Here is a 27,571-nt window from a genome sequence, read left to right as displayed (position 1 = left end):
GCAAAAAAAACAGAATTGGGTCTATTGCTTTATTACATATTCAGGTTGTGTATCATATTTTTAATAAGTAACTAAGTAATAAAGTAACTAATTACTTTTGGAAATAAGTAATCAGCAAAGTAACAGGATTACTTTTTGGAGAAGTAATCAGTAATTAGTAACTAATTACTTTTTTCAAGTAACTTGACCAACACTGGCAGTATACACAACTGTTTATATTCGGGTTAGGTCAAAGGATTAAAGAAAATTAAAACCTACCAAAATAGTTTGGTTTGCACTGCTTTCAGTAAATGAAGATAAAAGTAAAATAAAAAATTAGGTGAAAGCTTGGCAGAGACTTTTCCACCTATAGGTTTAATGAATTATTTACAGTGAGGAAACAGGATGCAATATCAATGACAATTTTAATGACACTGTAAAAGCACTCATTTTAGTAAGCATGGTTAAGCACGTCTTCATGAGATCGGCTTTCTGATACTTTTTAATCCTTTTGTCTGAATTTGGTGTGTTTTAAAGTAACAAACAGCTTTGAGTTTTTCATCGTAGTGATTCAAGTTTACGTTTTGTTTTAAGTGCACTTCATTTTTATTTACTTGTTCATACAAAACATTCCAGGGGTTATCAAAATGTTTTTATTTCCCTCCTTTGTACAACTTGAAGATGTCACGTCGAACCTTGATATAATAAATAAGAAGTCATATAAAACTGCCAGAGAGGTTTTCAAACATGGCCAACCTCTAATCAAAACCACACAGAGACAGAAATTATCAAACATTCTCCTACATTAAGAGCAAAAAGCACAAGTAGGGATTTAAGTGGACAACCAACAAAGATACTCACAAACTAATGTATGTTTTTCATCAGTATAATTTGCATATTGACACATTTACATAAACACACAGAAAATATTGCCGTGTTGTTTGAATCGAGAAGGGGCTAGAAGGTTTGTAGAGGGAGCTTTTAATTTCTCAAAAATAAACCCTCCTTTTAGATGGCAAAGTTGAGGTAAAATGATTTTTTTTGTCATATAAAGGAGTTTCAAAAGCTGATGGGTGTTTTTCAGTGTCCACCCTAATATGACTTTATAACCACAAAGATGGCTTAAAAATAAATCTAGTTCCAAATCAGCTGACTACATTTAAAAACACAACAACACACACACACTCACACACACACACACCAAGTGTCAAAACTCAAATCGACACATTTTCTACAGAGTTCTAGTTTCTCCTCCACTCTGTCAGTTTTCCGCCCAATGCAGCTGTGGTCCCTCCTCACATCTCAGTGGGACCTTTCATGCTGGAGTCCTTTGCCGAAACCGGTGATGCCACCACGGGAAGGATGCACTGCGACGGCTCACAGTAACTGTTCAAACCAGGAGGACCAGGAGGTCCAGGAACACCAGCTGTACCAGCAACCCCACGAGGTCCCCTCTCTCCGTCACGACCGTCTCTGCCATAAGCTGGTCGACCAGGATTGCCTGCAAACAGAATGACAGAGGATCAGAAGTTAAACATCCACCTTTTTCTGTAATCATCCTATAGACTACATTGATACAGCCCCTGGACCTGACTTTTTACACTGCACTGTGATATTGCTATGCCCACCTTCTCTCTATGACTGGTTGTCAATAAATTCACTCTATTTTACAAGATTGTGGGTGATACACTAATTTAGTTTAGTTGTGTTTACTAAGCACTAATTTACAAATTTTTGCAATACAGTCCAGGAAGATTATCCATAAGCCTTTAGTTAGCATGTCAAATGTAATGATTGCACAAGAGCAGTGCAAAGAAAAACACAAAATATGAGGAAATATAAATATATTCAAAAGTTTCCCATGTTCAGTTTGCATAGAATATCTGCCTTTGTCAACTATGTGGAAAACCTTAGGCCAAATATCTAACCCAGTAGTAGTCAAGTGCTGTGAATTTTTGCAGCTTCTCATTACATTTAAAATGTGTCATGTTTGGCACTGCTGGCATTAAAACTCTACTAGGCCCTGGGTATCTAGAAAGTTCTAAACATGATGTGTTAAAGCAGTTCTGTAATAATTAACATCACTATTTGCAGAGTAAAGTACATGACTACAAAAATGAAATGAACAATTTTTAATCACTATAGCAATCAAGTCACTTAAACTTGTGGGATATTGATCTGGTCAGTTTAGCAGCAGAGGGGGTTGTCTGTCAATAAGCTTCAGCTGCTTTTGTGTTTGTGAAATTAACAACAGGGGAACTAGAGGGGCAACAATGAAACAAGGTGCAGGACACTGGCATTTTTTTTTCTTCACTTGTTTTGCATACAGCTAGGGTCACTGTCACTACTGCTAATGGAGCCCAGTTGGCATTTGGCATACACTATCAGATTTGGCAGATCTGCTGGTGTCCTGTGCTTTTCACAGATAAGAGTAGGTTCACCCTGAGCACACGTGAGAGAGATGAAAGGATCTGGAGAAGGTGTGGAAAACATGCTCCCTGTAACATCATTCAGCATGGTTTGGTCTGAAAAGGCACACACACCCTATAGAGGCTAGGCAACAGCACCCTTGGACCAGCTGTCGGACCCTATGCTGGTGCAGTGGGTCCTGAGTTCCTCCTGATGTATGACAATGCCCAACCTCATCTGACAAAACTTTGCAGGAAATTTCTGGAGAATGAACATATCGATACCATTGACTGACTACACGCTCACCTGACCTAAAGCCAATAGAACATCTTTGGGACGTCATGTTTCGATCCATCTGACACCACAATGTTATATATAGAATGTCCAGGAGCTCAGTGATGCCCTTCTTCTCATCTGGGAGAAGATCCCCAGGACACCATCTATCAGGCCTGCGTGGCATGCATAGCAGGCATGCACATGGGAGTCATACAAACTACTGATTACTACTTTGAGTTGTTCAAATAAAATTCACGCAAAATGGTCCAGCCTGCCACATCATTTTTACACTTTTTTTCTTCTGCACTCATTCCCGTCAAGCGATGGGATCCTTTAACACATTACCCAGTTTATATCAGTATAAATGTCCAGCATGATTTTTTCCCCATTAAGATCTGATGTGTTTTCAAAGTCTTCCTTTGAACAGTTGTTTTGAGAAGTGTACTTATTCTCATAAATATAAACTATTTAACTGTCAAAGTGGTACTGTTTTTTATTTAATGTGCACCCTTTCTTTGAATTGCAGAGCTTTCCATGCCTCTAATTAAAAAACTATTTTTACAATGACTGAATGCAACATTCACAGTGTTAAAATTATAATATTATTAACCTATAAGATTTTATGCACTCGGGAGGACAGAAAATGATGTTTTTGCTGTTAATTAATATAAAAGGTTTTATGTAATTGAGCTCAGATCTGGGGTTTTTGTCTAGCATTACTGTTCATCCAAATGGCATTTTTCTTTTAGACAATATTACATAATATTCACTACCTGATGCTTGACTGAGACATTTAGTTCATTTATTCTATGAACAGCTATCTTGTCAATTACCTGGTAAACCAGGTGCACCTGGTTCTCCTTTGGGTCCTCTCGTTATGGGTCCCCTGTCCCCTTTATCACCCTGGTCACCTGTGGGGAGGAAAAGTAATTATCACCAATGGGAAACACATAATTAAAGTTACTATATTTAGCTGTGTTTAGCATGAGGTTCAAACTCAGGCTTCACACCACATCTGGTCCCTCATTCAGATGATTTATCCCTGAGGAGCTACAGGTCAAAACAACATGAATATAAATGACTGTCAGTTAATTTCGATAATCCCACAGGCTTGCAGCTTACACATGAGCCGTTTGCTTTTATTTTTCTGATTCAGTAATAGTTATCCTCCTGATAAGCTCCAGATTTCCTCTGTCTAAATTACAAATACATCATAGGTGTGTATCTCAATACTAGAGTTAAGCATGAAAGATTTATTTTTAATTTTGAGTTTGCATGTGATTCCATGTTTGGTTTAACCTCGCCTGTTTTCATATATATGCACCTGAAATGCACACCTCTGCCGGTGGTTTCCCATTATTTTTGAACCGATCTACAGGTGGCAGTAATGCACCAAGAAACTCAGTGATGCACCAAAAAAAGGCAGAGAATAAGAAATGTGCTATGATATGCTTGTTAGCAGTGACTTATCACCAACTGAAGTCAGACAGTTTTGTGTTCTTTGTGCTCACTGGACTTGCACATTAGGGGTTGTACTACTCCAACAATCTTCAACTGCCAATATAAAGCTCACCCTTGGGTCCTTTGATTCCCATCAGTCCAGGTGGCCCTTTCAGACCAGGCAGACCTCTTGATCCGGTGTGACCTGGGAAACCATTCTCTCCTGTGGGGCCTGGAGGTCCAGGTGGGCCTGGAGGACCAGGCATCCCACCAATACCTGACTCAGGCCTGGTCAAGCTAGCTGCTAGCTGGGCAAACTGATCTGTGACACAGGAGAATTTTATTTTTTAATTTTCTGTGTTAATCAGTGGATATATAGATGTAAAATAACAAACATTTTGTGTTTGCCACAGATTGGTTTGAAAAGCTCTTTTATCCAAATTACTGTAAAGCACACTGTCTTCAGTAACTACGCCTAGTGGTAACCAGCCGATAGAACGCTTACCTTGCATTACCCTCATGCAGACTTGTTTGATGTGTGTATCTGTTGGTGATTTTCCCTGAACAAACAGATCGTTGATAGTGATGAGTGATGGTTACTGAGGAAATTCTGGTGTTCTCAAGGTGTTTCTTGAGAAGACTGGATATTTATAGTCTCATTAAACATTCTACAAAAATACTGAACAAGTATTTTCCATTGAATACTAATAATAAACACTGGATGTGTATCATATTCCCTTTCCCCAACAATCCATTTATTGAAAATTCAAAATAACAAGCATTGTATTTCAGTTGAGCGAACATGCTGTTCAATAATCGACCATGATTCAACAGAGAGTTGTAACAGAACAGTACAGAGATAAAAATTTCTCACCGCTGGTCCCTGTATTCCCGGCAGGCCAGGCACCCCCATGTCCCCCTGCATGCCACGGGGTCCTGGTTGACCCAACTTGCCCTCTTTACCTGGCAGTCCTCGGCTGCCCTCGGGTCCTTTATTTCCCGTCTCTCCTGGTGGGCCTGACTACAAAAAATAGCACCAAACAGATGACTTCAACAGAAAAAAGGGAAGAGAAGTGGGAATCTGTGGAGTAAGATGGAAAACACTGGACAGAATAATACAGGTGTGTAAATCCATTTTGATCAATCTAAAAATTCATGTGGGTTCTCATTTTTAAGAAAGTATAAACCATAATCGTCAGCGAATATTTCACTTTATGCGTAAGGAAGCTAGCATATATGAAAGTTTACCTTTTTGAACTAAGTTATGGGAAAAAAAATCTCCAATATTTAAGGATAGGATACACTTGGTTAGATGAACATACCGATCCTTTCTCTCCCGGTTCTCCTGGTTCACCCTGAAAAAAGAAAACGGGCATAATAACTACATGCATGCAGAAACATCCAAAGATATTTCTACCAGATATCATATTTTATTATTCTGCAAAGCTGTGTCACTTTGTCACAAAGGAGTATTCCTCACAACAGATTTTGCAAACTCAAGTGATTCTTGACACTGTTAACAACTACATCCTTCTTAATGGCATCACTGCGAGCATGTCTGTTTTCCCACTTCTTGGTACTTTCAGTAGTCGATAACTCACCACATCTCCTCTCTCTCCTGCTGTTCCCTCAGCTCCTGGAAGTCCCTAAAAATATTAAAATGTGCAGATTTTTAGCTCAAATCCCACTCTGTGATTTGTCTAATAATAATGATAGCCATGATATTACAGTTTAATAAATAAATAAAAATACCTGGTCTCCCTTTGGACCATCAAGACCGACTGCACCCTGAGAAAAACAAAAAAAGCAAGATAATTATTTTTGGTAGTATGATAGTATTAACTGGAAATAAATAAATTTAGTGCACCAATACCCACAATAATCCAATTTGCTAATCTAGATCTGATCCAGACTTCATTTATCTGATTGAAGCTGCCTGAGTCAAAAAAAGGTATGACTTTAAATGGACCTGCATTAGGACAGTGTGGGATATTGGGTCAATTATTTATTAGTCTAAGGAGCTTGGGAAAAAAAGCATCTGGACTTCTTGTCTGGATCAATTATTTATTATTTTTACAATTTTCGATGAATTTTTAATAGAATTGTCATTTTATTGTGGTGATCACATACAGCAGTAACCCATTCTGACAAATTTATTTGGAAAGCTAATCTGAAGCCATCTATCAGTTGTGCAGTATTTCCTGACTGGGGCCTGATACTGGTCGTCTGCAGAGTCACAACAACACTCCATCAGCCTTTTTTCAACTCAGGGGTAAAAACACACAATTGCTCCTGCTATAAAGGTTTATACAAAACTTCATCCAATTCACCCACTTAGTTCCAGTTACACCAGAAAGCCTGCAAACAATAGAATTAAGGATTTGTCTGGGAAGGTTCTCAGTGATCCAGGTCATCGTAGTCTAAGGAGCTTGGAAAGAAACGTGTCTGGACTTCTTTAGGTTTCCGTGGAGACCTTTCACCTCACATCCGAGAAGCTTCTTCAGTTCTAAGAGCAATTGGTGGAGAGTCCCAGATTTTAAGCCCTGTTGGAGTGTCCCCCAAGAGGGTCATGGACCCCCTATTGATCCCCTACCTAATCACACAAGCCAAGGTGTGAAAATGGGTGTGGGTCACAATCAGCCAAGGTTTCGGGTGGTTAATACACACTGTAAACATTTGCTATGTTTACAGTGTGTATTAGCACTTCGTATATTCTCTGCACACCCTCCACCCCACCCCACCCCCGCAAGTGATCAGCTGATCTGACTAACACAAACTGAGCAGAGTGAAAATGTCTTGTTGGGTTTGCACCCACCTTTAAAGAGGATCATTTATATCTGTTTGCTTCTTTTGATATCAGCAGATCTCAACCACATCCCCACACAAATTCAGTTCCCATATTGTTCTGATTCAACAAAAATAACATTAGTGTGCAACTTAATAAGTAGAGTGAGGTAGTGCTGTGAGCCACGGTACATGTGACTACTTATTTTGGACCGTTGCATTCACATGACTTCATTTTAAATCAGATCTGTTTTTATCTTGTTTCATTTTGTGTCTCTTACCCTGTCTCCTTTCTGACCACGGAAACCAGCAGGGCCAGGGAGTCCGGGTAGGCCTGGATTTCCTTTGCTCCCCTATTTTTTAAAAAAATAGCCACACACAGACATAACCTGCTTTTAACATATAATACACACACACACATTCAGAATCACAACACAGAACACACTGTGTGAAGCCTAGAGCAGGTACCATACCACCCCCAACTTAATCTAACCATATCTACAGGGAAAAAAAAACATTTCCAGCTTTACATCATTCTGAACCACAGGCTGGACCCACCAGCACCCCAAGCATCCACCCTCCCTTGGATGTGTTAGGGGATAACATGTGGGGATGTGGGCATTCCTGGGGAACAGAGATTTCTTTCAGGGTTTCTCAGGTTATTTTCCTGCCCTGAATCCCCCCTGAGCTGCAGAAAAAATAAAAGCCTGTAACACAAGAGACCATTCATGCCCACTCACCAGTGGATTAGAGACTTAACTGCAGGGACAGGCGTTCATAAAGACCTTCAGCTCTTTATTAAAAGCACAAAAACATGACTCTGCTTTCCTGCAATGAATATCTGAGCAGATACAAGGTTTTTCTTTCCCGGATTATTCTCGTGTCGAATAATACTTTCAGGATGGATTGTATTTATGAACACTGTGTCTGCTTGGCTTTCAGTTTCGAGGCGCTCATTTCTTACTGATTTTTGCTCTCCCAGTGACAAGCAAAAAAGACCAGCGTGTACTTCTCTCAAGGCCCATCAGACCTTGGAAATTATTGCGTTCTACTTTTTTTTATTTTTTTTGCCTGTTTGAAGTTATCGTTATCTGAACATTTCCTCTCTGTACAGCGTCTCCTTTTCTTTAACACACTTTTCCCACAACAGCACTATCATAATCCTGTTGTTTTTCACTCAGGCGGACTCGGTTCTAACAAAAAGCATTGCTTTTAACCCAGATTTGTTGATTTGTCTGTCTGCCAGCAGGAGATCTCAGGAACTGTGCAGTTATATGACTGTAAAAAGAAACAATTAAATACAAATTTTCTACCCTTTCATGAACTAAATCAGAGTTTTCTTTTATTTTCCCACTAATTAACATAAATAAATTCTCGTGGACTATAAGTAGGTTAAAACTATATTTCTATCATCTATCTAATGTTTATTTAATATGGATGAACTTCTGATGCCTTTCATCTAAAAAATATTTGCACAAAATTTCAAGTTAGTTTTGGGCAGCTCACATGAAAAATCTACTATATTTTGTTGTGAGTTGCCTAATTTTGGAGATATCCGCAGTAAAGATATCCTAATACATCTGAAAAAATCTACAGCAAAATGTCTTTATAGAAACCAAAATCTACAGATCTGTTTGTGAGCTCTTTGGACTGTTTTTTTTCCTGTCTGAATCCACCAACCCAAAGGAGCATTAGCAGGAAGCTCATGTTTACAGCTACGTTTTCATGAAGTCAGACGGTTGCTTTCTTGTGTTCAGTGATGTTCTCTAAGAGATAAAATAGTTTTCACTCCAAAAAATCTAGATGAATAACCAGCGCTACGTGCAAAAAAAGTATATGTACCATCAAGATTTCTGATGATTTTCCGTTATTGTCACATACATCTCAGATTTCGGACTAAACTAAAAGCCTTAGAGTGTGACTGTTGCACTGGGAACTACTGTAAATGAATGCAACAAAGATCACGAAAGTTACAGTAAAACCAGGACTGGCCAGAACCTCAGCAAGCAAGCAATATTGATTTTTAGCACTTTTCCCAGACAAGACTCTTTGCAGAAAATAAAATCTCAAACAAAATTTTAAAATATCTTACATTTAAGAAGAATCTTACTTGTGTTACTGTGTTAAATTCTTTTTCTCCCATATTTTTTTCAAAACATAATGTCCCCAAGAGAAAAGACGGCTTTCCTCAGGTCTTACCCTGGCTCCTGATAATCCCGGGGGCCCATCGGGTCCTCTTTCTCCTCGTCCACCCTAAAACACAGAAGAGCTATGGTCACATCTGGAAATACAGACAGAAGTGAGTCAAAACGCAAGTGAAATAAACAAAAAGACAGTTTGGTAATTTGTCATGTTTGATATACTGTATGTGATGATATTTTTAGGTCAACTGTCCTGTAGCTATTACAGGGAATCTTTTATATCCTTATCGTTTACAGCTCATTATTTTTATAGTTGAACAAGTCACCGTATATAAACATCCTTATTTATCATATATCCCAGTCAATCCTCTGGGTTTGACTGGGATATGTGATTTTTTTCTAATTGGCTGGCTCTCCTAAAGGTTGTGTGTCTGAGATGACTACATTAGGAATATGCTCTCACTCAAATTTGAAGCCTGAGCTTTTGGCTAACAGATGTCCCGGTACACTCTCCTTTTGATTATAAATCTATAAATGCATTTCTTCTCTACATGACTGTTTGTTCTCAATTTCTCTTTCAATAAATATTGTTTAATCAAATTTGAGGCAGTGGACTTTGCATCTGTTTGTTTATGTTCTGAATGGAGACCAGCATAGGTGCACTGTTTTCCCTCTCATCTCATTTATCATCCTGCTGAAGTTACTGTTAAGATAAGATAAGACAACCTTTATTAGTCCCACACGTGGGAAATTTGTTTTGTCACAGCAGAAAGTGGACAGTGCAAAAGTTATATAGCAAAAATTAGAATACAATACGAATGATATACTGTACACAACTGTACAGAATAGAATAGAATGAAATAAAATACTATATACAGTAGAATAAAATAGAATAAAATATACAATAGGATAAAAATAGAATACAAATTCTATATACAACTGAGTAAAAATACAACTTTGTCAGAAAAGAGTATTGCACTTAGTCTTATTGCACATGTGTGGGTTTGTGTGTGTTTGATCAGCTGCCTCTTATCTCTTTAATCCTTTAACCCTACTGAGGAAGATGAACAGTTACTTACATCATGGAGTTTCCTTTACTCTGTAACAGTTAGCTTCCTCTGTTCATATTGATCAGATTTACAGAGGCTATAATACTAAAGCTTCTAGCATAAAATTATAAGGCTCAGCCAATTTCTTTAGAAGTGCTTGCACCATGCCCTGCAAGTAGGCCATGTAGGCAAAGCTAGCAGGTGACTGCTTGTGGCTGTTGTGTTTAGCCCACAGGAAGCTGGAAGTCAGGACTTAGGTGAGAAAAATAGTAGATATTGGGGCATCATGAAGGGCTGGAAGCAAACGGGAGGGGATCTTCCGGTTTACGGAGGGAAAACAACTATTTTGGAGGTTAAAGTGAAAACCAAATACATGAATTTCAGAGACTTACTGGTCCTCCTCTGGGCCCAATGGGTCCCACCTCTCCTTGATCACCACGTTCACCCTAGTGAACAAGATATCAGACAAGATAATCATCAGAGCTCCAAAAGGCAAGAATTTTTGTCATCTACTCATAGTAAGTAGTTGGTACCTTTAACCCAGTAAAGTACAGTAGTTTAATGTGCTTTTACATGCGTCTTTTGAGACTTTTGCTTAACAAGTTAATGAACCTGATGCATCTCGCCTTGCTTCAAACTTACTTGTTTCCCTGGAGACCCCATCAGACCAGCAACTCCTGGATCACCTGCGTTACCCTGGTGACACAGAGAGACAAACAGAACATCATTGGCTCATCTTACTGTGAAACTCCTGTCTTTTTGCAAACATTTTGTTTTGTTTTTCACGAGGTGTTGGTACAGAAGCATTGATCATACCTTTGCAGCTCCGTGTCCTTTTTGACCATAAGCTCCCGGCAAACCCTACATGAAGAAAATTTTAATAAGTGAAAATATCTGAGTCAAGAAAAGATGTTAATCAGAAATCAGGCTGTTAGACGTCACTTACAGGAAGTCCCTGTGGGCCAGCATCACCTGGAGCCCCATTTTTTCCTGGAAGACCCTAAAAATAAAAACAATTGAACTGCTAAAGAAGGAGGAACTGCTAAACACCTTTATTGTTATTGTATTATTGTTGCTAAAAGTAATTCCTAAGGAAATGTCTACAGACTTAGACTGAAGGCTAAACTAAAAGCAGTCTTTTCAGAATCTAGACTTCTGCTCATTATTAATTAGATATTAATTAAAACAGTTACCTTGGACCCTGGCAGTCCAGGAATTCCTTCACGACCATCTGGACCAGGAAGGCCCTGTTGGCAAGATAAGAGGGCTCTCATTACAAAGCTTATTTCATACAGATACATTTAAATCAAAGTACCACAGTAAGAAAAAGAGGAAGATGTTATACTTGGTAGAGAAGGAATATGTGTAGAGATAAAGCTATTTAAACCCAGTCATGATAGCTAAACAGTACAATAAGAGCATTATTGCGATTAAATTCTGAATTCTAGCAAGACAAAGACGCAGGAAAACTCGTCCATAGAATACAGGTGGGAAAGGAGGATAACAATATGAATTCAACAGACAATGGTCGGATGGCTTTAGAAGTAGAAAACAACAGAAAAGCAGGTCAGCAAGAAGACATAGAAGAAAAGATTCATTGACTGATTGATTCTAGCATGTATAAGACATGTGCTCACAGGGTCTCCTTTTGGCCCAGGAACTCCTCTGATTCCTGGCGGACCTCGGTCCCCCTATGAAATAACAAACTGCAATTAACTGCAAACAAATTGACATGATGACAGGCCTAAGTTCATTTCATGCTAAGTTCATACTGGGTGATGTATTTCAACTGGAAACAGAGAGTTAAAAGAAAACTTGGGCTGATGCTAAATTTCTTTCTTTTTTTTTTATTTGTGATCTTACCAGCACTCCCTTTGGGCCGTTCTCACCAATGGGTCCTCTCTGGCCTGGATCCCCCTAAAAATGGTCAGTTTTCATCAGGATTTTATCCAAGTAACACAGAGGACTGTGCAGAGATAATAGTCAGCTTCCACTCACCGGAGCTCCCTGGATTCCACGAGGGCCTATGTCGCCCGGGTTTCCACGAGGTCCCTGTTTATAGTAACGGGAAAATGGACATAAGTCAAATTAAGTTAATACATTTTTTTCTATTAAAAGTATACATGATTCACCTTCCAGTGCACGTCTTAGATCATGAAATTACTGCGTTTTGGGTCTTTTAGGCTGTATTGGATAGAGACCGTGTAGAAAGAAGGGAAAGTGGGGAAAGACTGCAGCAAAGGGCCGGGGGTTGGACATGAACCCAGGGCTACTGCTTTCCAGCCATATGGCATATGAGTGCCTGTATATCCCACTGAGCTAAATCAACACCATTACTGAGCTTTATTAATAATGATTTTTTGGGAGAACATGCACTCTCCTCACAGAAACTCAGGGCCTTTTCTCTTGAGGCAGCAGTGCTAACCACTGTGCTGCCCCTTTTCATATAATAATTTGTAAATACGTCTGTAGCTATGGACTACAATAAGCAACTTGCACAAACTTCTTTAGGGGTATTTTTTTTACATTGGACTGTCCCTTAATATATGCCCTGTTGGCTCAAACTATACTGTTTACGTTTACAAATACAATCCATGAAACTGTATGCAGTGTGCGTCCTCTCACCCTGTCACCTTTAGAGCCCATTATTCCCGGGAGGCCTCTTGATCCAGCTGGGCCCTAGAATTACTCAGCAGATAGAGGAGTGTTAATATGTTTGACTGCATGGAGCAATTTCTGTATGCATTCAGATTTTTAGGGTCACAAGAGAATGATGAAATAGTTTACTGGTAGTCCTTGAGATCCAACTTCACCAGCCAGTCCCTGTTCACCCTCATCTCCCTGAGAAATGAACGTCCCAGAAATGTCAGGATTTGATATCAATGCTTAATTTTTTCATGTAGTGAAAACTAAGATGTTAGCATAAGGTTACCTTGTGTCCTTGTCTTCCCGGCTCACCTGATTCACCTTTAACCCCTTTGTGACCCTGTAAACAGAAACTAATTGTTAGAAGTTATCAACAAAAAGCAAATTATAAATATGCTAATAATTGATCAACTTACTTTCATGCCTGGGAGGCCAGAATATCCAGTAATACCTAAGGGGCAGGCATTGGGACACTGGAAAATACAACAGCCTATTTGAGGTCATGGAAACGCCCTGCCACCAGGGGGCTCCACTGACAGCTAAAACAACGCTGTAATCTCACAGTCAAGATAATCTGCTTTTAAGATATGATAATACTTTATTCTAGACTTGGGAAATTCTTTTATTACAAATGTTACGATAAGAATAATAATATTTTGAAATCAACAAAGGAATGATAATTTTGCTGCTAATCACATCATTTACATTAAATCTATTCATGTTCTGTTCTTAGTACGTTTCCCTGGTATGTAAGCCAAATGTAAAATTGTGGTTTTACAAACAAATAGTTGCAGGTTTATCTACTTACCAGGTCTTTGCCTTCATAGACAGCCGGAGGCCCCTAGAAAAAAGTGTCTGAGCTTAAATCATCTTATTTTTATTTTCAATACAGACCTCATCTATTCATTAAAATAAATTACCAGATCATTAACCTTTATTATCTTTTTTTCCCTGATGATGTTCATTAGCAGTGTACACAGAAACTGGGATACTTACTCTTGGACCACGAGGACCAGGAAGACCAACTTGACCTCTTCTCCCTCTTGCTCCCTGCAGCAGATAGATGTGTTTTTATTAATCTGTTGTGTAGTCACCAGCAGGACATGTTTTGTGATGATTGTTGACTTTGTTTGTACTGAAGGTATTGGCACCTTCAAAGATAAAAACTTTTTATTCTACAAAAGCTAAGAAATTGTATTTAGGCAATTTATGATTTATATACTCACAGGGGGTCCTACTTTTCCCAGTTCCCCTGGTAGCCCATCGGAACCAGGAATACCCTGTTAAAAAATACAGCAAAATAGCATAAACTGTTGTAAATGAGCTCTACTTGCACCTGTGCAACACTGAGCAGTTTTTAACAGAAGAACTGATAAATTCTAACAAAAACACGCCAAAATATTAGCCACAATAATAATTTAAATGCTCCCGTTTATGGAAATGACATTAACAAGACGATCAGATATTTATTATTTATCAAATGAAGCCTTGCTTCAAAAAACATTGAACATTCAAATTTGTTTTTAGTAGAAGTTAGATCTTTTCACCATACTCTGCCTAAAGAATAATATCGTATAAGAGCCCTGGAACTACACAACAGCCTGTAAATATGTTACAAAGTAACCAGTAACCACTCAGTTGCTGGTAACCACAAATCGGCAACCACTGATTTGTTTGTTCATTTGTTTAATGTACATACTTATGCAAACCTGAAAAAGACTTAGAAATCAGCAGTGTACTCACATCAAGTCCATCAGGTCCTACGCCCTGTGGGAGACAAGTCCTAAATTACAATGTGTCAAACTGAGAGTAAGAAATAATTACAAATTTGCAAAAATTCTGTCTGGCTTTATTAATTTTAGTCAAATTGACTCAATGCACTTTTTAAAACTAGGTTGTACAAGATATAATAGGTAATAACTAAAATGAAGAAAGAGGTCAAATTTGCATTGAAAAGAAGGTAAAATATATAAGGCAATACATATTTGAATATCTGTACTTACAGGCTCTCCAAGAGGCCCGCGAGCTCCAGATTCCCCCTGAAAACCAGCAAGAACAGAAATGTTATTTCACACGAGGACAGAGTACAGTATACTTGCAGATATGTGGTGTTACTCTATACTGTAGTGTGAAAAAACTGATTTAGAGATCTGAGCAACATGACTAACTGAGAAATATGTTGAGACAATAAACTTACTTTTAAGCCTTTTGGGCCCACGAGGCCTGGATCCCCAGGAGGTCCCACAGGTCCCTGTGGACATGAAACAAAGTACATTCAAATCTTGGCATGCAATCATGATATTTTAAATATATATTGCACTCTAGCTGCCATACCATTTTTTTCTTTTCCTATTGTTGTTTGGTTTGATTTCTGTGAGCGTGTTTGTATGTGTGTGTCTCATAGTATAGGATTGAGGTTAGAGAATTTATAGGTGGACTTGGTGGACTTGTGTAAAGTGAAACTGTAACTTTCTGCATCCAATAATATACACTTTACTTTTTCTTATACACTTTACAAAAGCTCTGGAGGTCTCCTGTCATATCAGGCACCAAGACGTTAACAGCAGATCCCTTAAATGCTGGATGTTGGAAGTTGTAGCCTATGTGAATCACATTTGTTTTTCCAGTACATCCCATAGTTGCTCGCTCAGGCTAAAATCTAAGAAATCTGAAGTCCAGTCAACCCTTTGAATTCTCTTATGTTCCTAAGACTATTCTTGGAGAATTGTTCCAATATGTCAGGATGCATTATTATCCTGAAATAGGCCAATGATGTGCTTTGAAGTGATGGGTTTAGATTGCAGTAATGATTAGGTTAGTATCAAAGTAACATTCACATGAAAGACAGGACCTAAGGTAGCACTGCAGATTGAGCATTCTGACAGTTCAATGACCATACAACACAGCATGCTGTGATGCCCTTTGTGTCCTGGCAACTTGTCACTTTGCATGCAACAAAGGGTGCTCAAGTAGGGATTGGACAAGGGTTTGCCTCACTTAGAAGAATAAATAATGAGCTGGCCAAAGCAGGAGACAGATACCACTGATGTCAAAAACTCATCACACTTCATGAAGGCAGCAAAGAGAGGATTACCGGTAGTTAGAGCTATAATGAAAAGATCAGGAGGATGGCACCCTGAGATGAACTGCGAGAAGAGAGTCTGAGATAGCAGACGACAAATAACATTGACAAAAACAGAAAAGAAATGTTAAATATATGTGTAAGCCATTCATGGGATATACAATCAAGATACAAGTTCCTTGGGGATAGCATAAGGGCTCTGATCATAGTGGCACAAGAACCACCAATAAGCACCAAGGCAGAAAGCTATCACAGCCATCAGAAGCCACGTTGCAGGTTGGTCAAAGATGGCACCGAGAGTCCAGCTCAGAGTAGCAGGAGCCTGGAGACTGACAAGTACCACAGGCTGAAGGAACAGCTAGAAAACATGAGGGATGATTGCTCCAGATTATGACACATGAGACTGAAATAAGTCTGATATCAGGTTGAGGGTTTTTACATTCTTTAGCTCTTCCGCTGACTGCCTTCCTTATTAACAACATTCAAAACACTCCCCACTTGGTCAAAGGCATAGGTTAAGAAATAAAATGTGTCAACACATTCAGTCTGTGACAAAAGGTTCATTCTGTCTTAAAGCTGAAGGTCAAAATCTCAGCAAATTTCCATTTAGTATTGTATTAAAGTCTATATTCTGCTTCTATATGTAAAGGAAATTGGTGTAACTTTTGTTTTTAATTAATCACAGAGTGGTTGTGCAGGCTTGCTAAAAAAAAATTCAGTACATATAAAACTCTGAGTCTGTCAGTCTGTTCTCTGTACCACCACCACATAGAGGACAGCAAACACACTGTGACCATTCTGCACCATCTTTCCCAGCGTACAGCCTGCAGTCAGCCATCTCTGGGCAGCTGATTTCCCTGAACTCCTTGAGTAGTGCACAAAAAGACCCCTGTTTCTGTCAGTACGCTATTTGAGACTCTACCCTAAATAAACAGACTGATTTATTCAAGGGACGTTTCTTTTTCCTCTACACTTTTGCTCAGCTGGGGCCAATACAAACTGCTCCCACAGCAGCAGATCTGAATGTCTTAAGTCATGTGGCTCAGATCTTACGGACACTTAATACATTATCGCATTGGAGAATTTAAGACCTACTGGATCAGGTTAGCTGGTGAATTCAGAACTTAATAAAGTCTTTTATTTTGGTTTGGACTATAGAGACCACACGGCAAATGATTAAGCTATAAAACATGACTGCTGGACAAACACTTTACCAGTTTGTGCCTGTGTTGACATGTTGTCTTACTTACATCTGCCCCTGGGATGCCTGGAGCTCCAGGAGCCCCATCTTTGCCGTTTTCTCCATCAGGTCCCTGGAAGCAGAAGATTCAACATTACTGATTTTATTAATCTTAGACTTCTGCATGTGAGAAGAGAAACCAAAAACTGACTCACTGGTGCACCAGTCACTGTAGAGTCTTCTCCTCTGTCACCCTGAAGACACATGAAGGAGATGATCCAATGAAAACTAAACATTCATCATACATATAACTTTTTGTTTCATTGTCATTTATTAGGTGATAGATAAACGGCTCGATGCAATCATGATACCATCAAATGATTTCATTAAATGTGGATTTGAAAGACTGTCTTAAACTTTATGAGCTCATAGCAGGCCAGCATCCAAATGAAAAGGCAGACTTTCAGTGCACAATGTATGGCACCCTTTAGATTAAGATGATCAACTTTCTCTTTTTCTGTAGGGGAGTTCTTCTGAAAAAGGTCAACAAGCCCTGCATAAATACAGCTATACCATGATTTAGACAGAGAGACAGACAGAGTTTTGTTTTTGTCGGAGAACATCAGCTACTGTTTGGTTTCACTGTTCACTGAGCTGATTAATCCTGGAATAAAATTCAGTACAAAAGAAGACCCAAAAAGCAGACTCACATCAATACCGTCCACTCCAGGCACTCCAGCTATCCCGGGTGGCCCTGGAGGGCCTCTGGGACCGACTGGGCCTCTCTGTAAAACAAACACAGAAATCACTTTTTACTTTTTTTTCAACTGAAATCCATCTCTAAATACCAAGCAGTGCTGCTGCTGCTGCTAGTGTGAAGGTAAGCTCACACAGAGTCCCATTGTCTGCGTGATGTGAGTGGCTAGGTCACAGAACCAGGTTTCCTATTATTCCACCTAAGTAACCGCACGTGCTCAGATTACTGCTGCCCTCTGGACTTCACTGGTGCCAGTTGTGATCACTGGGATGAACTGACTTTAGAAAAACCTAATCAAAAACACTGAAAGCATTCATTTAATCATCAATACAGCATGTTAAAGTACAGTAGCCTTAAAGTACTGTGCATTTTGCAGTAACTGCTTTAGGGTAGTTACGTTTCCACCACAGAAAGCTTTTTACATGTCTAAAGTTAGAGCACAGAGTTAAAGAAGAATCTTTAACTCTTAATGAGATTACTTAAAGTGCTACACAAGTATATGAAATACAGCCGGGTAAAAACTACAGTTAGAAACCGTAAAGTGTACTCCTTTCTGAGTCGTAAATGCCTATAAAATATGCCACATCAGCTCTGCCACATGAACGCATAGGACATTAGGACTTTAAAAACGTTTGCAGTTCAGAAAAGAGAAAAAAAACTACGCTTATCTCTCACCTGAGCGGAGCAAATAAACACAATTTGCAGTAAAAGCACCAAGAAAGATTCCCGACAGTTTCTTGTTGGAGCCATGATCTTTCTACGGACCGAGGAAGACACTGAAAATCCCTTTTTTCCAGATCAGATGGGGCTCTCAGACAGTCCACCTGTCAGCGTCCCCCCTGACTGAAACCCCACCGCCTGTTGGAAGGGGAGGATGTTAGAAAGTCCTGATTATTTCTGAGAGGCTGAGGCCGGCCGGAGGAGGAGGAGGGGTTCCCTGCACACACAGGGTGGGACGTACTTCCCTTTACTTGTAAAGGTTAAGCTGAATGTTTAATACACACACAAACTAACTGTGACGTTACCTTGGTTCTTATCAGTAAATTGCTACATAAAACATAACAGCATTCTGTAAAGTAAGATGCTTTCATTCCACTTTTAATACCAAAAATTTCACAACTCAAGGTTTACCTTTTAGTCTTCTGTGGGGCCTTAAACATCAACTTATGGTCCAACTCTGCTAACAGAAGCCCTAAATGAACTATGGTGGTATAGCTTTACATGATAGAGGTGGGGGCCTTTACATGTTTGTGCCCAACTACACCACTTATTTGTATTGTACTTCAATTTATTTTTCAATTCAATTTTATTCATACAGCGCCAACAACAGTCACGTCAAAGTACTTTATATTGTAAGGTAGACCCTACAATAATATATAAAGAGAAAAACTCAACAATCATATGACCCCCTTTGAGAAAGCACAACAGTGGGAAGGAAAAACTCCCTTTTAACAGGAAGAAACCTCTGGAAGAACCAGGCTCAGGGAGGGGCGGGGCCATCTGCCGCAACTGGTTGGGGTGAGAGAAGGAAGACAGGATAGAAGACATGCTGTGGAAGAGAGCCAGAGATTAATAACAAGTATGATTCAATGCTAAGAGGGTGTATTATGACATAGTGAGTGAGAAAGGTAACTGAAGAAGAAACACTCAATGCATTTACTTAATGTATGTAATTCACTCACTTACTGAATGTCGTCCTTGTACATATTCACTTACTGTTTATTAAGTTCTCTTTTTGCACAGTCAAGGAGCTTTTCAGGGCACATTTCACTACGTGTTGTTCTCGTATAACTATGCATGTGACAAATAAAGAATCTTCAATCTTGACTCTTGAAATGGAAGAAAGCAGCCCTACATATTTGTTTAATATGTGCATTTAAGATGGAAAGTCTCAGATTTCAATCCACTAACTAACCATTAATTAGTGGGGTTAGGTTAACTGGTGATTCTAAATTCTCCATAGGTGTACATGTGAGTGCATATGGCCGTCTGTCTCTCTGTGTTTGCCCTGCGACACACTGACATTCTGTACAGGAAGCAGGAAACTGCCTCTCACCCTATAGCACTTGGGATATGCTCCAGTAGCCCTGCAACCCTCATAAAGATAAGCATAAGAAAATGGCTCAATGGACGGATGGTAAATGTTCAGTTCTAATGTCAATCCATCATGTTTCTTTAATTACATCATCTAAAGAAATAATTTTCAATATATTACAATCATATTAGTATACTATATTACTGATGTGCAAATGTCTTTGCTAATATTTGATGAAAACGTCAACATTGATAAACTAGATTGAATATCCAATTTTAACTAAAAACAACAGCAATATACTACCTCAAAATCAGTTCCTCATTTACTTTAAGATATTTTTAAAGCAACTTTAACATTTTCCTCTCACAGTGTTACACACACCGTGCCCTGTCGTTCCTATCTGGGAGGGTAATTAATGTGATTTAAGAGAACTATTTATTATCGTCGTTGTACTTTTCCAGTCCAGTTGGAGGTGGTAATGTGTCGACTCGTCAATCGCTAAATAGTACAACGAAGAAGAAAAAGACCGGATGTTTATGTCAATGACGTTAGCAGGCGTCATTTTCAAAGCGCTTTAAGGCCGTTGTCTTGGTGCTGAGTGTTTAACTCTGTACAAACAATAAAGCGCAACTACTACTTCGATAAACTACACCGGTAACATTAGCAGGATGGGTTCACGCTAACACCTAACCGGCTTGTGTGAAGGTGAGAACGGACAAGTTAAAATTAGTAAACATCGTTTCTCTTTATGTCTGGTTGGGAACGGCTAGCCAAGCTTGCTAACAGCTGTTATAAAATCTGTTTTGAATTATCGTTAGGACAGTGGGAAATCAACGCAGATGTTAGACTTATGTATTTACTCTTGGTGTATTTGATATTTGTTATAGAGGATCTACAGACTGTTTGTTAAAATTGCAACTGAGCTAGTAATCATACCAAAAGTGTGTCTCATTGTCCAACACTTTGATAAAAGCGCATGCGTAAAACGTGTTTGAAAAGCTTTACATGTATCAAAAGAGCATTTTGTTTATGACATAACATCTTGCATCCTGCATATCTGGTTTTGTCTTTGTGTTTGATATAGATTTTTTTTCATGTAGGACTGTTTTCATATCAGTGACTGGAAGCTGGAAATATTATGGACAACCTGGATTTCTCAGAGGAGGAAATTCAAGAACAGTTAGCCCTCCTTGGCTACAAAAACATACCAAAGCACAGGCTGCGTGAATTTAAACAAGGTTAAACATATATCTACCAAACCTTCTTAAACCTCCCAACTCACATTGCCATATTGTTTTGCAGTTTAATATATTTATTGTGCACTGATTATTTAAAGAGAATATTAAAAAAAATTTAATTCTAAGAATTGATCTCTTGTTTTTCTTAATTTTCTGTCATATACTCATATTAAACATAATAAAAGTTTCAAATAATGAGCTCAGTAATTTTCTGTCATATACTCATATTAAACATAATCAAAGTTTCAAAAAATGAGTTCAGTAAGTAATCTCTGTGAGTAAAAAGCTCAGACTTTAGGAGTTTCAAAGAGTTGAGTAATTGGGTTGTTTTTTGGGGTAGGGGGTGTAACTTGTCTTAGATAATGGATTTCCCTTATGTGGTTATGTCAGGAGCACAACTCTAGTTATGGGCACACGTGTTGTTCAAACCATCAGTTTCTGAGGCGCAATTAATCAGAGCAAAGTTAGCCTAAAGAGAGATGAAATTAAACAGTTGTTTCACACTATGGATGAACTGAGGGGCTGCACAGAGGCACAGTATAGCATAGTTAAGGATTATTTTGAACTGTGAATCATGCAGAGCTACTCTGGTAGAGTGTAATAATAGAAATAGATGTGGAAATGACAGGCATTACAGGAAATGATTGCAGACATGTAAATCAGTAAATATTGAGGGAAAACTGTCATTTTTGTGATTAGATCTGGATGAGCTGGTTCGACGAGGGGAGTGGAAAGGCCTTTCCTCATCAAATGAGATAAATGCCAAATCTCAGGCAACTACACCTCAGCCAAGTCCCCCTGCCTATACCAAAGAAAAGGGTCAGAGCACTCACTTTGTGATTTTGAGTATTTCACTTTTATAACACTTAATAATATCTAACTTGAGCTCTGTTTTTCTCCACAGTTAGTCCACACTGCTTTAAAGGCACTGGTGAAGCATTCTTCCTACATGCAGGCAGTACAGACCATGCTAGAAAGGTAAGCATTAATGACTCATAACATACAAGATATGTTTTTATATTATATTCATTTATTCTTGCATTCATTGCTCTATTGAGCCAAATGCTGTTAATGTATTGCCACATAAAATCATGTCATGAGTGGCACTACTTTGATTGGACAACAAACATAGTCTTAATTGTAATGGTGTCAGGCATGTGCAATAAATTAAAAGCATGTAATGTCACACCCAGACGCTCATCAACTGTTATAACGGAGACTATGACTCGTACGCTCAACACTCGGTGGCCCAGAAGCTCAAGCTCCCTCCAGGTGCTCCAAGCAGGCTTCAGGTGGAGCAGGATCTTGAGGATACCATCCACTCACCACTGACAGATAGCTACACATCTACCCCAGACACCCAGGGGAGACACTTCATCAAGAGAAAAGTTCTGAGGTAGTTTTACGAATCGTGTGCTAATTTTTTCATTTGTTTGTCCAGAGTTAATTTTAGTTTTATTTGTCTTTCCAACTAGCAGCTTCTGGATTTTTCTTTGTATTAATAAAAAAAGCACGTAAAGAGTAGGATTTCATGCATTTCTAGGAAACAGCTTTCCAGATACAATTTTGTTCTGATTACCAAAGAACAAGTTTGTTTGTTTATTTTTGTTTGTTTTTTTCATGTTATTCTGCTCTGTAACCACTAATGGCTTACGAGTGAAAGAGTCTATGGGTTTATGGGCCTATGTGCTTACTGTCTGAAGTGTGGATTAGTCCGTTTTATTTTTTTACAGTTTATTTAAATTGTAAACTTTATTTACAGTTTAGCCCAAGATTTTAAATAAATATGAAATAAAACCCGTGTTTTTCATCATCTCTGACACCGATCTCCACTTTATATTGCAGGTCGATATTCAAATTTAAGTTGTTTTTTTTATCATTGACATATTCTTCTCTTTTTATATCATTTCGTCATTGGTTAACACTAACAGGGAATTTGTGGCACATCTGGAACAAGTCAACTTATTGTGGAGAGATGACTTGTTCCAGATGTGCCAAATGGAGAAGGTCTTCAACTGTAATTATGCTTCCCCCCCTCAGGAAACACAAAGGACAGTCACTTGTCTGTGATGAATCAGTCTACAGTGAAGACTCAGGTAACAAAAACTAATGGACAAAGATCTGTAATATCTTCTGATCATCTGCTTTAAGGTTTATTGTTCTAAAATAATAAGTAATAATGTTTGATTTTATGTTTTCACAAAGCTGTAATGTACAATTGTACTGTGTACTATTAATCAAAATGGGATTTTTTTTAGGTAGCTTTACTATAACTAGATTAGAAAGAATAAATTGACTGAGTACTGCTGAAGACATCCAGTTTGTATTTATGGATCACAACAAGTTTTATCCGAAGTTTCATGTTTATAGTTGAACCCTGGCCTTCATTGTCTCACAATAAGAAACAACTATTGAAACAAGCAGCATTAAAGAGTAAACGCAGCAGTGTAATTCCTTTTGGTCAGCATCAGTGGGCGTTGTTCCAGTGAGAAGAAGCTTTTGAGGCTTCAGCTAATCCTCTTAGCTACTTCCTTAAGTCTTGTGCCTTCTCAGATCACACACTCCATACACCTCAGTTGTAGTGCAAACTCAACATGTACAAAATGTGCAGCACCCAGTCAGACCAAGAGAGTGAAGATGACAAGAATTCCCTCTCCTCCTCTTTTTGGTCTGATGGAGATGAGGAGAAAGAAGAAGAGGATGAGATTGAGCGAATGATTGACTCTAAACCAGCCACTGATGCAGAAGATTTACTTCAGGGGGCTTCAGAGGAGGTAAAGAGTGGGTTGAACAACCAGAGCAATTTCAGCAAGGAAAGTTTGGATAAGACAAATAATGATGAGGAGGAGGAAGAAGAAAGGTGTAGTAGCAGTCCAGATAGTCACGCACCAAGTCTGATGACCTCTGGCTACGGGACCTACAAACCAGAGGGGCAGGAGGGAGCAGAGTACAGAGATGACCACACCATAACAGAGTTTGATCAGGATAGTCGGGGGGATCTGTCTGAGATGAGAGAGGACGAAGAGGACAGTCGGTCACTCAGCAGCTTTGGCGACTTTCTTATTGAACCTACACATAAGCCAGACTTCAATGAACTGTCTGTGTTAAAGGTCAGCAAGAGTTTTGATAATGTGGTGTGCTGTAGAGAAATCATCCACATCACAGAAGTGCATTCGGAACAGAAGAAAAAGCAGGCAGGTGAGGAGGAATGCGATCTACATGCGGCATCTGAAAAGAAAGCACCAAAAGAACAGCATCGCACTGTTCAGGCTGAAGACATGTTCCTGCTGAGCGAGAAGCAAAAACAAGAAATAGAGGTGCACGACCTTCATGGGTTCAATAATGTCAAGAAAGATGTCGGAGGAAAAGTGGAGTGTGAAGATCCAGACGAGTCTTCGAGCAACAAAGACATCAAGTTTATTGACTCCAGAATGAACATTAGCCCGACCATGATGTATGGCAACATGTGTGCAGAGTGGGAAGGAAACCTCAGACAGGACAGGGGTAAATGTTTTCCAGCTTCTAAATCAGCACGTCATGATACTTGTTACTGTAAGGAGGTTGGTTGGGCATTTAGCCATAAAAAGGTCAGCTTTGAATAATAAATTACATCCCAGTTTGGACATTTAAAAAAGGTTATTGAATTTATATTCAGAAAAATAAATCCATGTTGTATGAAAACAATTTTTCAAAGAGTTAGATTTCTTGATATAAGATGTCCATTTTTAATGCAGGTATTAAATTCCAACATCACATTAATTGTAAATTGACTTCTCAATTAGTGTTGATATGAAAAGTTTAAAAGGGCAGGCTGATTATGCTTTCCCTTATTTTCTAACATACTTCTCACTGATCCAAATGCTCACTTCAAGGCCATTTTTTCAACCCTTTGAGGGGCAGCCAATCAGGAAAAAAAAAAAGGATTATTTTGAATTGTGGCAAAAATATGGAAATTTGCTAATTTTAACAGGGAAAGTTTAATATTTCTACATGTATTAACACAGACTTTGCTACTCTCTTCATAGTTGCCAAGAATCCAAATATGGAGTTGGAAATAAGCAAACTATGTCTCTTTTAAAGTAGCTGAGAGTAAAGTGTTGGGTTTGCTGATGGTTAGTGATTTGTGTTTGCAGGTACAGCGAGCTGTCTGGAAGAAAGACTGGCTCAGCTTCATTTAGCCACATCACCTGAGCAGGAGTCACCTGAGTCAGACAATGAAGACCTGGACGATCAGAGCGACACTCAGACCTTTGAGAGTGAAAGAGTGTCTTTAAGCGCTTTTGAATCGTACATGAAAGGCATGGTGGGTAATGTAGTCTCTTAAGATTATGTCTTCTGTCCTATCTTGCTCCTCTTCTGCCAACTGGTGAGGGGGGATAGCTGCCCTTCCCTTAGCCTGGTTCTGCCAGATGTTTCATCCTGTTAAAAGGGATTTTTTTCCTTCCCACTGTCACCAAGTGCTTGCTCATAAAGGGGTCATTTGATTGTTGCTGTTCTCTCTCTCTATGGGTTTACCCTGTTGTAGGGTCTTAGTTTACAATACAAAGTGCCTTGAGGAGACTGTTGTTGCGATTTTATGCGATATTATCTCTATAGCTATATTATATTAATAAAACTAACACATTTTCTTCTGTTAATAACAGTTGAAGATGTAATGCCTTCTTTTTTTCTTCTGTTTGTCTTTCTTTGTGGGGAAGCAGACTCGAACTAAGAGTGATGGTGATATAAGGCCAAAACCAAAGTCCTGTAAGCTGGCAATAAAGCACAATATAAAGATTTTTCTTTCTCCGAACTTTGGATAATTTCTCACATGGATTTTCATTTCAGTCATCCGGCCAGTGATGAGTCAACAGACCATAAAGAAGACTGACCCAGTAGCCAAGTAAGTTACAAAATGCAGTGTTTAAAAAATGAAAAGGACTGCCACTTCTGTGTGACACTCACACCTGAAATAATGTGGAATTATGATTCTAGAGGCTCCTGATAGGTTTCTTAATAAATTTATTTTCCATTAGAAGACTCATGTGCAGCACCTTAATGCTTCCATACAGCCCTTCAGTACTTCCTATAACTTGTGTTAGTGTAAGTTAGACAGTAATTATGCCAAATAAAGGACAGTAATTTTAATTGATTACCCTCATGCTGTATAACAGTTCTGTAACATTCTGTTTGTACTTCCTTAATACAGCAGCAGTCTGGTAGAATCACACCCATCAGGTTCACATTGATGTGATGGTTACATGTTTGCTCACTGGGTTTTCTTATGTCTGCAGGTATTTCCAGTACAAGCAGCTCTGGGAGATGTTCAGACTTTCAGGAGAGAAGGACAGGAGGGCACTGCGCTCAGAGATTAAGGTAGAAAATATAACTTCAATAGGCAAGTGTTAGCAGTCCTCACATAGATGTTCAATCATCTTTGTTTTCATTCTTGTGGGATGAGACATGAAGTTATTACACCGTCGCTTTCTCAGTAATAGAATGATCTGACTTATAAACTTCCTGTTTTGTTTCATTGTCCTGGGCAGCAATGTTTATTGGAAGTACTTATGAGCGTATGTTTTTCTTTTCAGCAACGGCTCACATATCAGCCTCCACCAGTAAGTATTTCTCCAGATTTTTTTTTTTCTATTTCTCATTTGTCCTTTTGTACACCAGTTGTGTGAATACAAACTTTGGATAATCTCTCTCAAAACATAAAATATATGGTATACCATACCATAAAATAAATTATGGTAAAAATAGATAAAAAACATGAAATGAGAAGGTGTGTCCAGCCTTTTGACTGGTATTGCACATCTATCTCATGGATGAATTTGTAAGAAATGAAAATATATAATGTCCCCAGTGCAATGACCTGCAGCTCTTTATTTCAGATTTTGTCTGAAACAAGAGTTTATTGTTTTATCTCCATCCTTTAAAATCTTAACCCTCTGTGGTTGGATCTTATCTTTGGATCTTTACACATTCTGCAAATATTTTCCAAGAACACAATGGGCAGCTGTTTATAGGAGAGTGTGGATGTTCTGAGACGTGTTAAAGGGTAAATAAAGGTAGCACTGTGTTCAGAGTAAGATTTCTATTTGAATCTCTTTGACCACGTGTAACAAACACAACAGTCAAATGCCAAACAGAGCTAAATTTTCCTTTAACTTGATGTGTAAAGAACTGAGATCAAAAATCTACACAAAACGTCTCTCAACTGTTTAAGTGGCTTACATTTCTAAGCCTGCTGTTGCATAGATCACAGTTGGAGACTCAGAACATCCGAAAGTGATCAGCTTTAGTGGTTAAACAGTTTACCCCTCGTCTTTGCAGCCTAAACCTCGGAGAGTTTACGTACCCAACACCTACATCGTGCCAACAGAGAAGAAACGGTCAGCGCTTCGCTGGAAGATCAGGAATGATTTGGCCAGTGGTCTCCTTCCATACAAATGTAGCTAATGATTACACTCTGCATGTTGTTTTTACATATTTTATTAAACTTTTGCATTTTTTTTTTATCATTGGAGTTATTTATTATTGACTTTCTTGTTACAAAAAATAAAAACAAAGAAA

General features: G+C 38.7%; 2 protein-coding genes across 4 annotated transcripts; one reads left to right on the top strand and one right to left on the bottom strand.

The window, feature by feature from the left end:
- Positions 1–355: 355 nt before the first annotated feature.
- col9a1a (collagen, type IX, alpha 1a) lies at positions 356–18,613 on the bottom strand. Its single transcript, XM_063475755.1, has 32 exons — positions 18,419–18,613; positions 17,697–17,771; positions 17,202–17,240; positions 17,057–17,119; positions 14,922–14,975; positions 14,728–14,763; positions 14,468–14,491; positions 13,951–14,004; positions 13,721–13,774; positions 13,533–13,565; positions 13,141–13,197; positions 13,011–13,064; positions 12,866–12,919; positions 12,704–12,757; positions 12,077–12,130; positions 11,942–11,995; positions 11,716–11,769; positions 11,272–11,325; positions 11,025–11,078; positions 10,895–10,939; positions 10,721–10,774; positions 10,471–10,524; positions 9,088–9,141; positions 7,170–7,241; positions 5,857–5,892; positions 5,706–5,750; positions 5,427–5,459; positions 4,979–5,125; positions 4,610–4,664; positions 4,238–4,426; positions 3,498–3,575; positions 356–1,480 (listed from the first exon to the last, which is right to left on the bottom strand). Exons 1-32 carry the CDS (start codon positions 18,491–18,493, stop codon positions 1,275–1,277), a joined length of 2,064 nt encoding a protein of 687 aa, XP_063331825.1. The 5' UTR covers positions 18,494–18,613; the 3' UTR covers positions 356–1,274.
- A 1,723-nt stretch (positions 18,614–20,336) lies between these two features.
- Positions 20,337–27,519, top strand: hyls1 (HYLS1 centriolar and ciliogenesis associated). 3 transcript variants are annotated; one of them, XM_063475751.1, is made up of 12 exons: positions 20,337–20,483; positions 20,879–21,016; positions 21,716–21,835; positions 21,921–21,994; positions 22,210–22,412; positions 23,057–23,112; positions 25,150–25,319; positions 25,717–25,762; positions 25,844–25,898; positions 26,290–26,371; positions 26,587–26,613; positions 27,332–27,519. In XM_063475751.1, exons 2-12 carry the CDS (start codon positions 20,917–20,919, stop codon positions 27,455–27,457), a joined length of 1,059 nt encoding a protein of 352 aa, XP_063331821.1. In that variant the 5' UTR covers positions 20,337–20,483; positions 20,879–20,916; the 3' UTR covers positions 27,458–27,519. The 3 variants fall into 3 exon arrangements, with proteins under 3 accessions (XP_063331821.1, XP_063331823.1, XP_063331820.1); XM_063475753.1 differs by having other exon boundaries at positions 20,863–21,016; XM_063475750.1 differs by lacking the exons at positions 20,337–20,483; positions 20,879–21,016; positions 21,716–21,835; ... (1 more) ...; positions 22,210–22,412; positions 23,057–23,112 and adding an exon at positions 23,570–24,520.
- The last annotated feature ends 52 nt before the right edge of the window (positions 27,520–27,571 follow it).

This window comes from Pelmatolapia mariae, linkage group LG6 (genome assembly GCF_036321145.2).
Source record: "Pelmatolapia mariae isolate MD_Pm_ZW linkage group LG6, Pm_UMD_F_2, whole genome shotgun sequence".
Classification (NCBI taxonomy): Eukaryota; Metazoa; Chordata; class Actinopteri; order Cichliformes; family Cichlidae; genus Pelmatolapia; species Pelmatolapia mariae.
The sequence above is the reverse complement of the archived record's forward strand: the minus strand, read 5'-3'. Positions and strand labels throughout refer to the sequence as shown.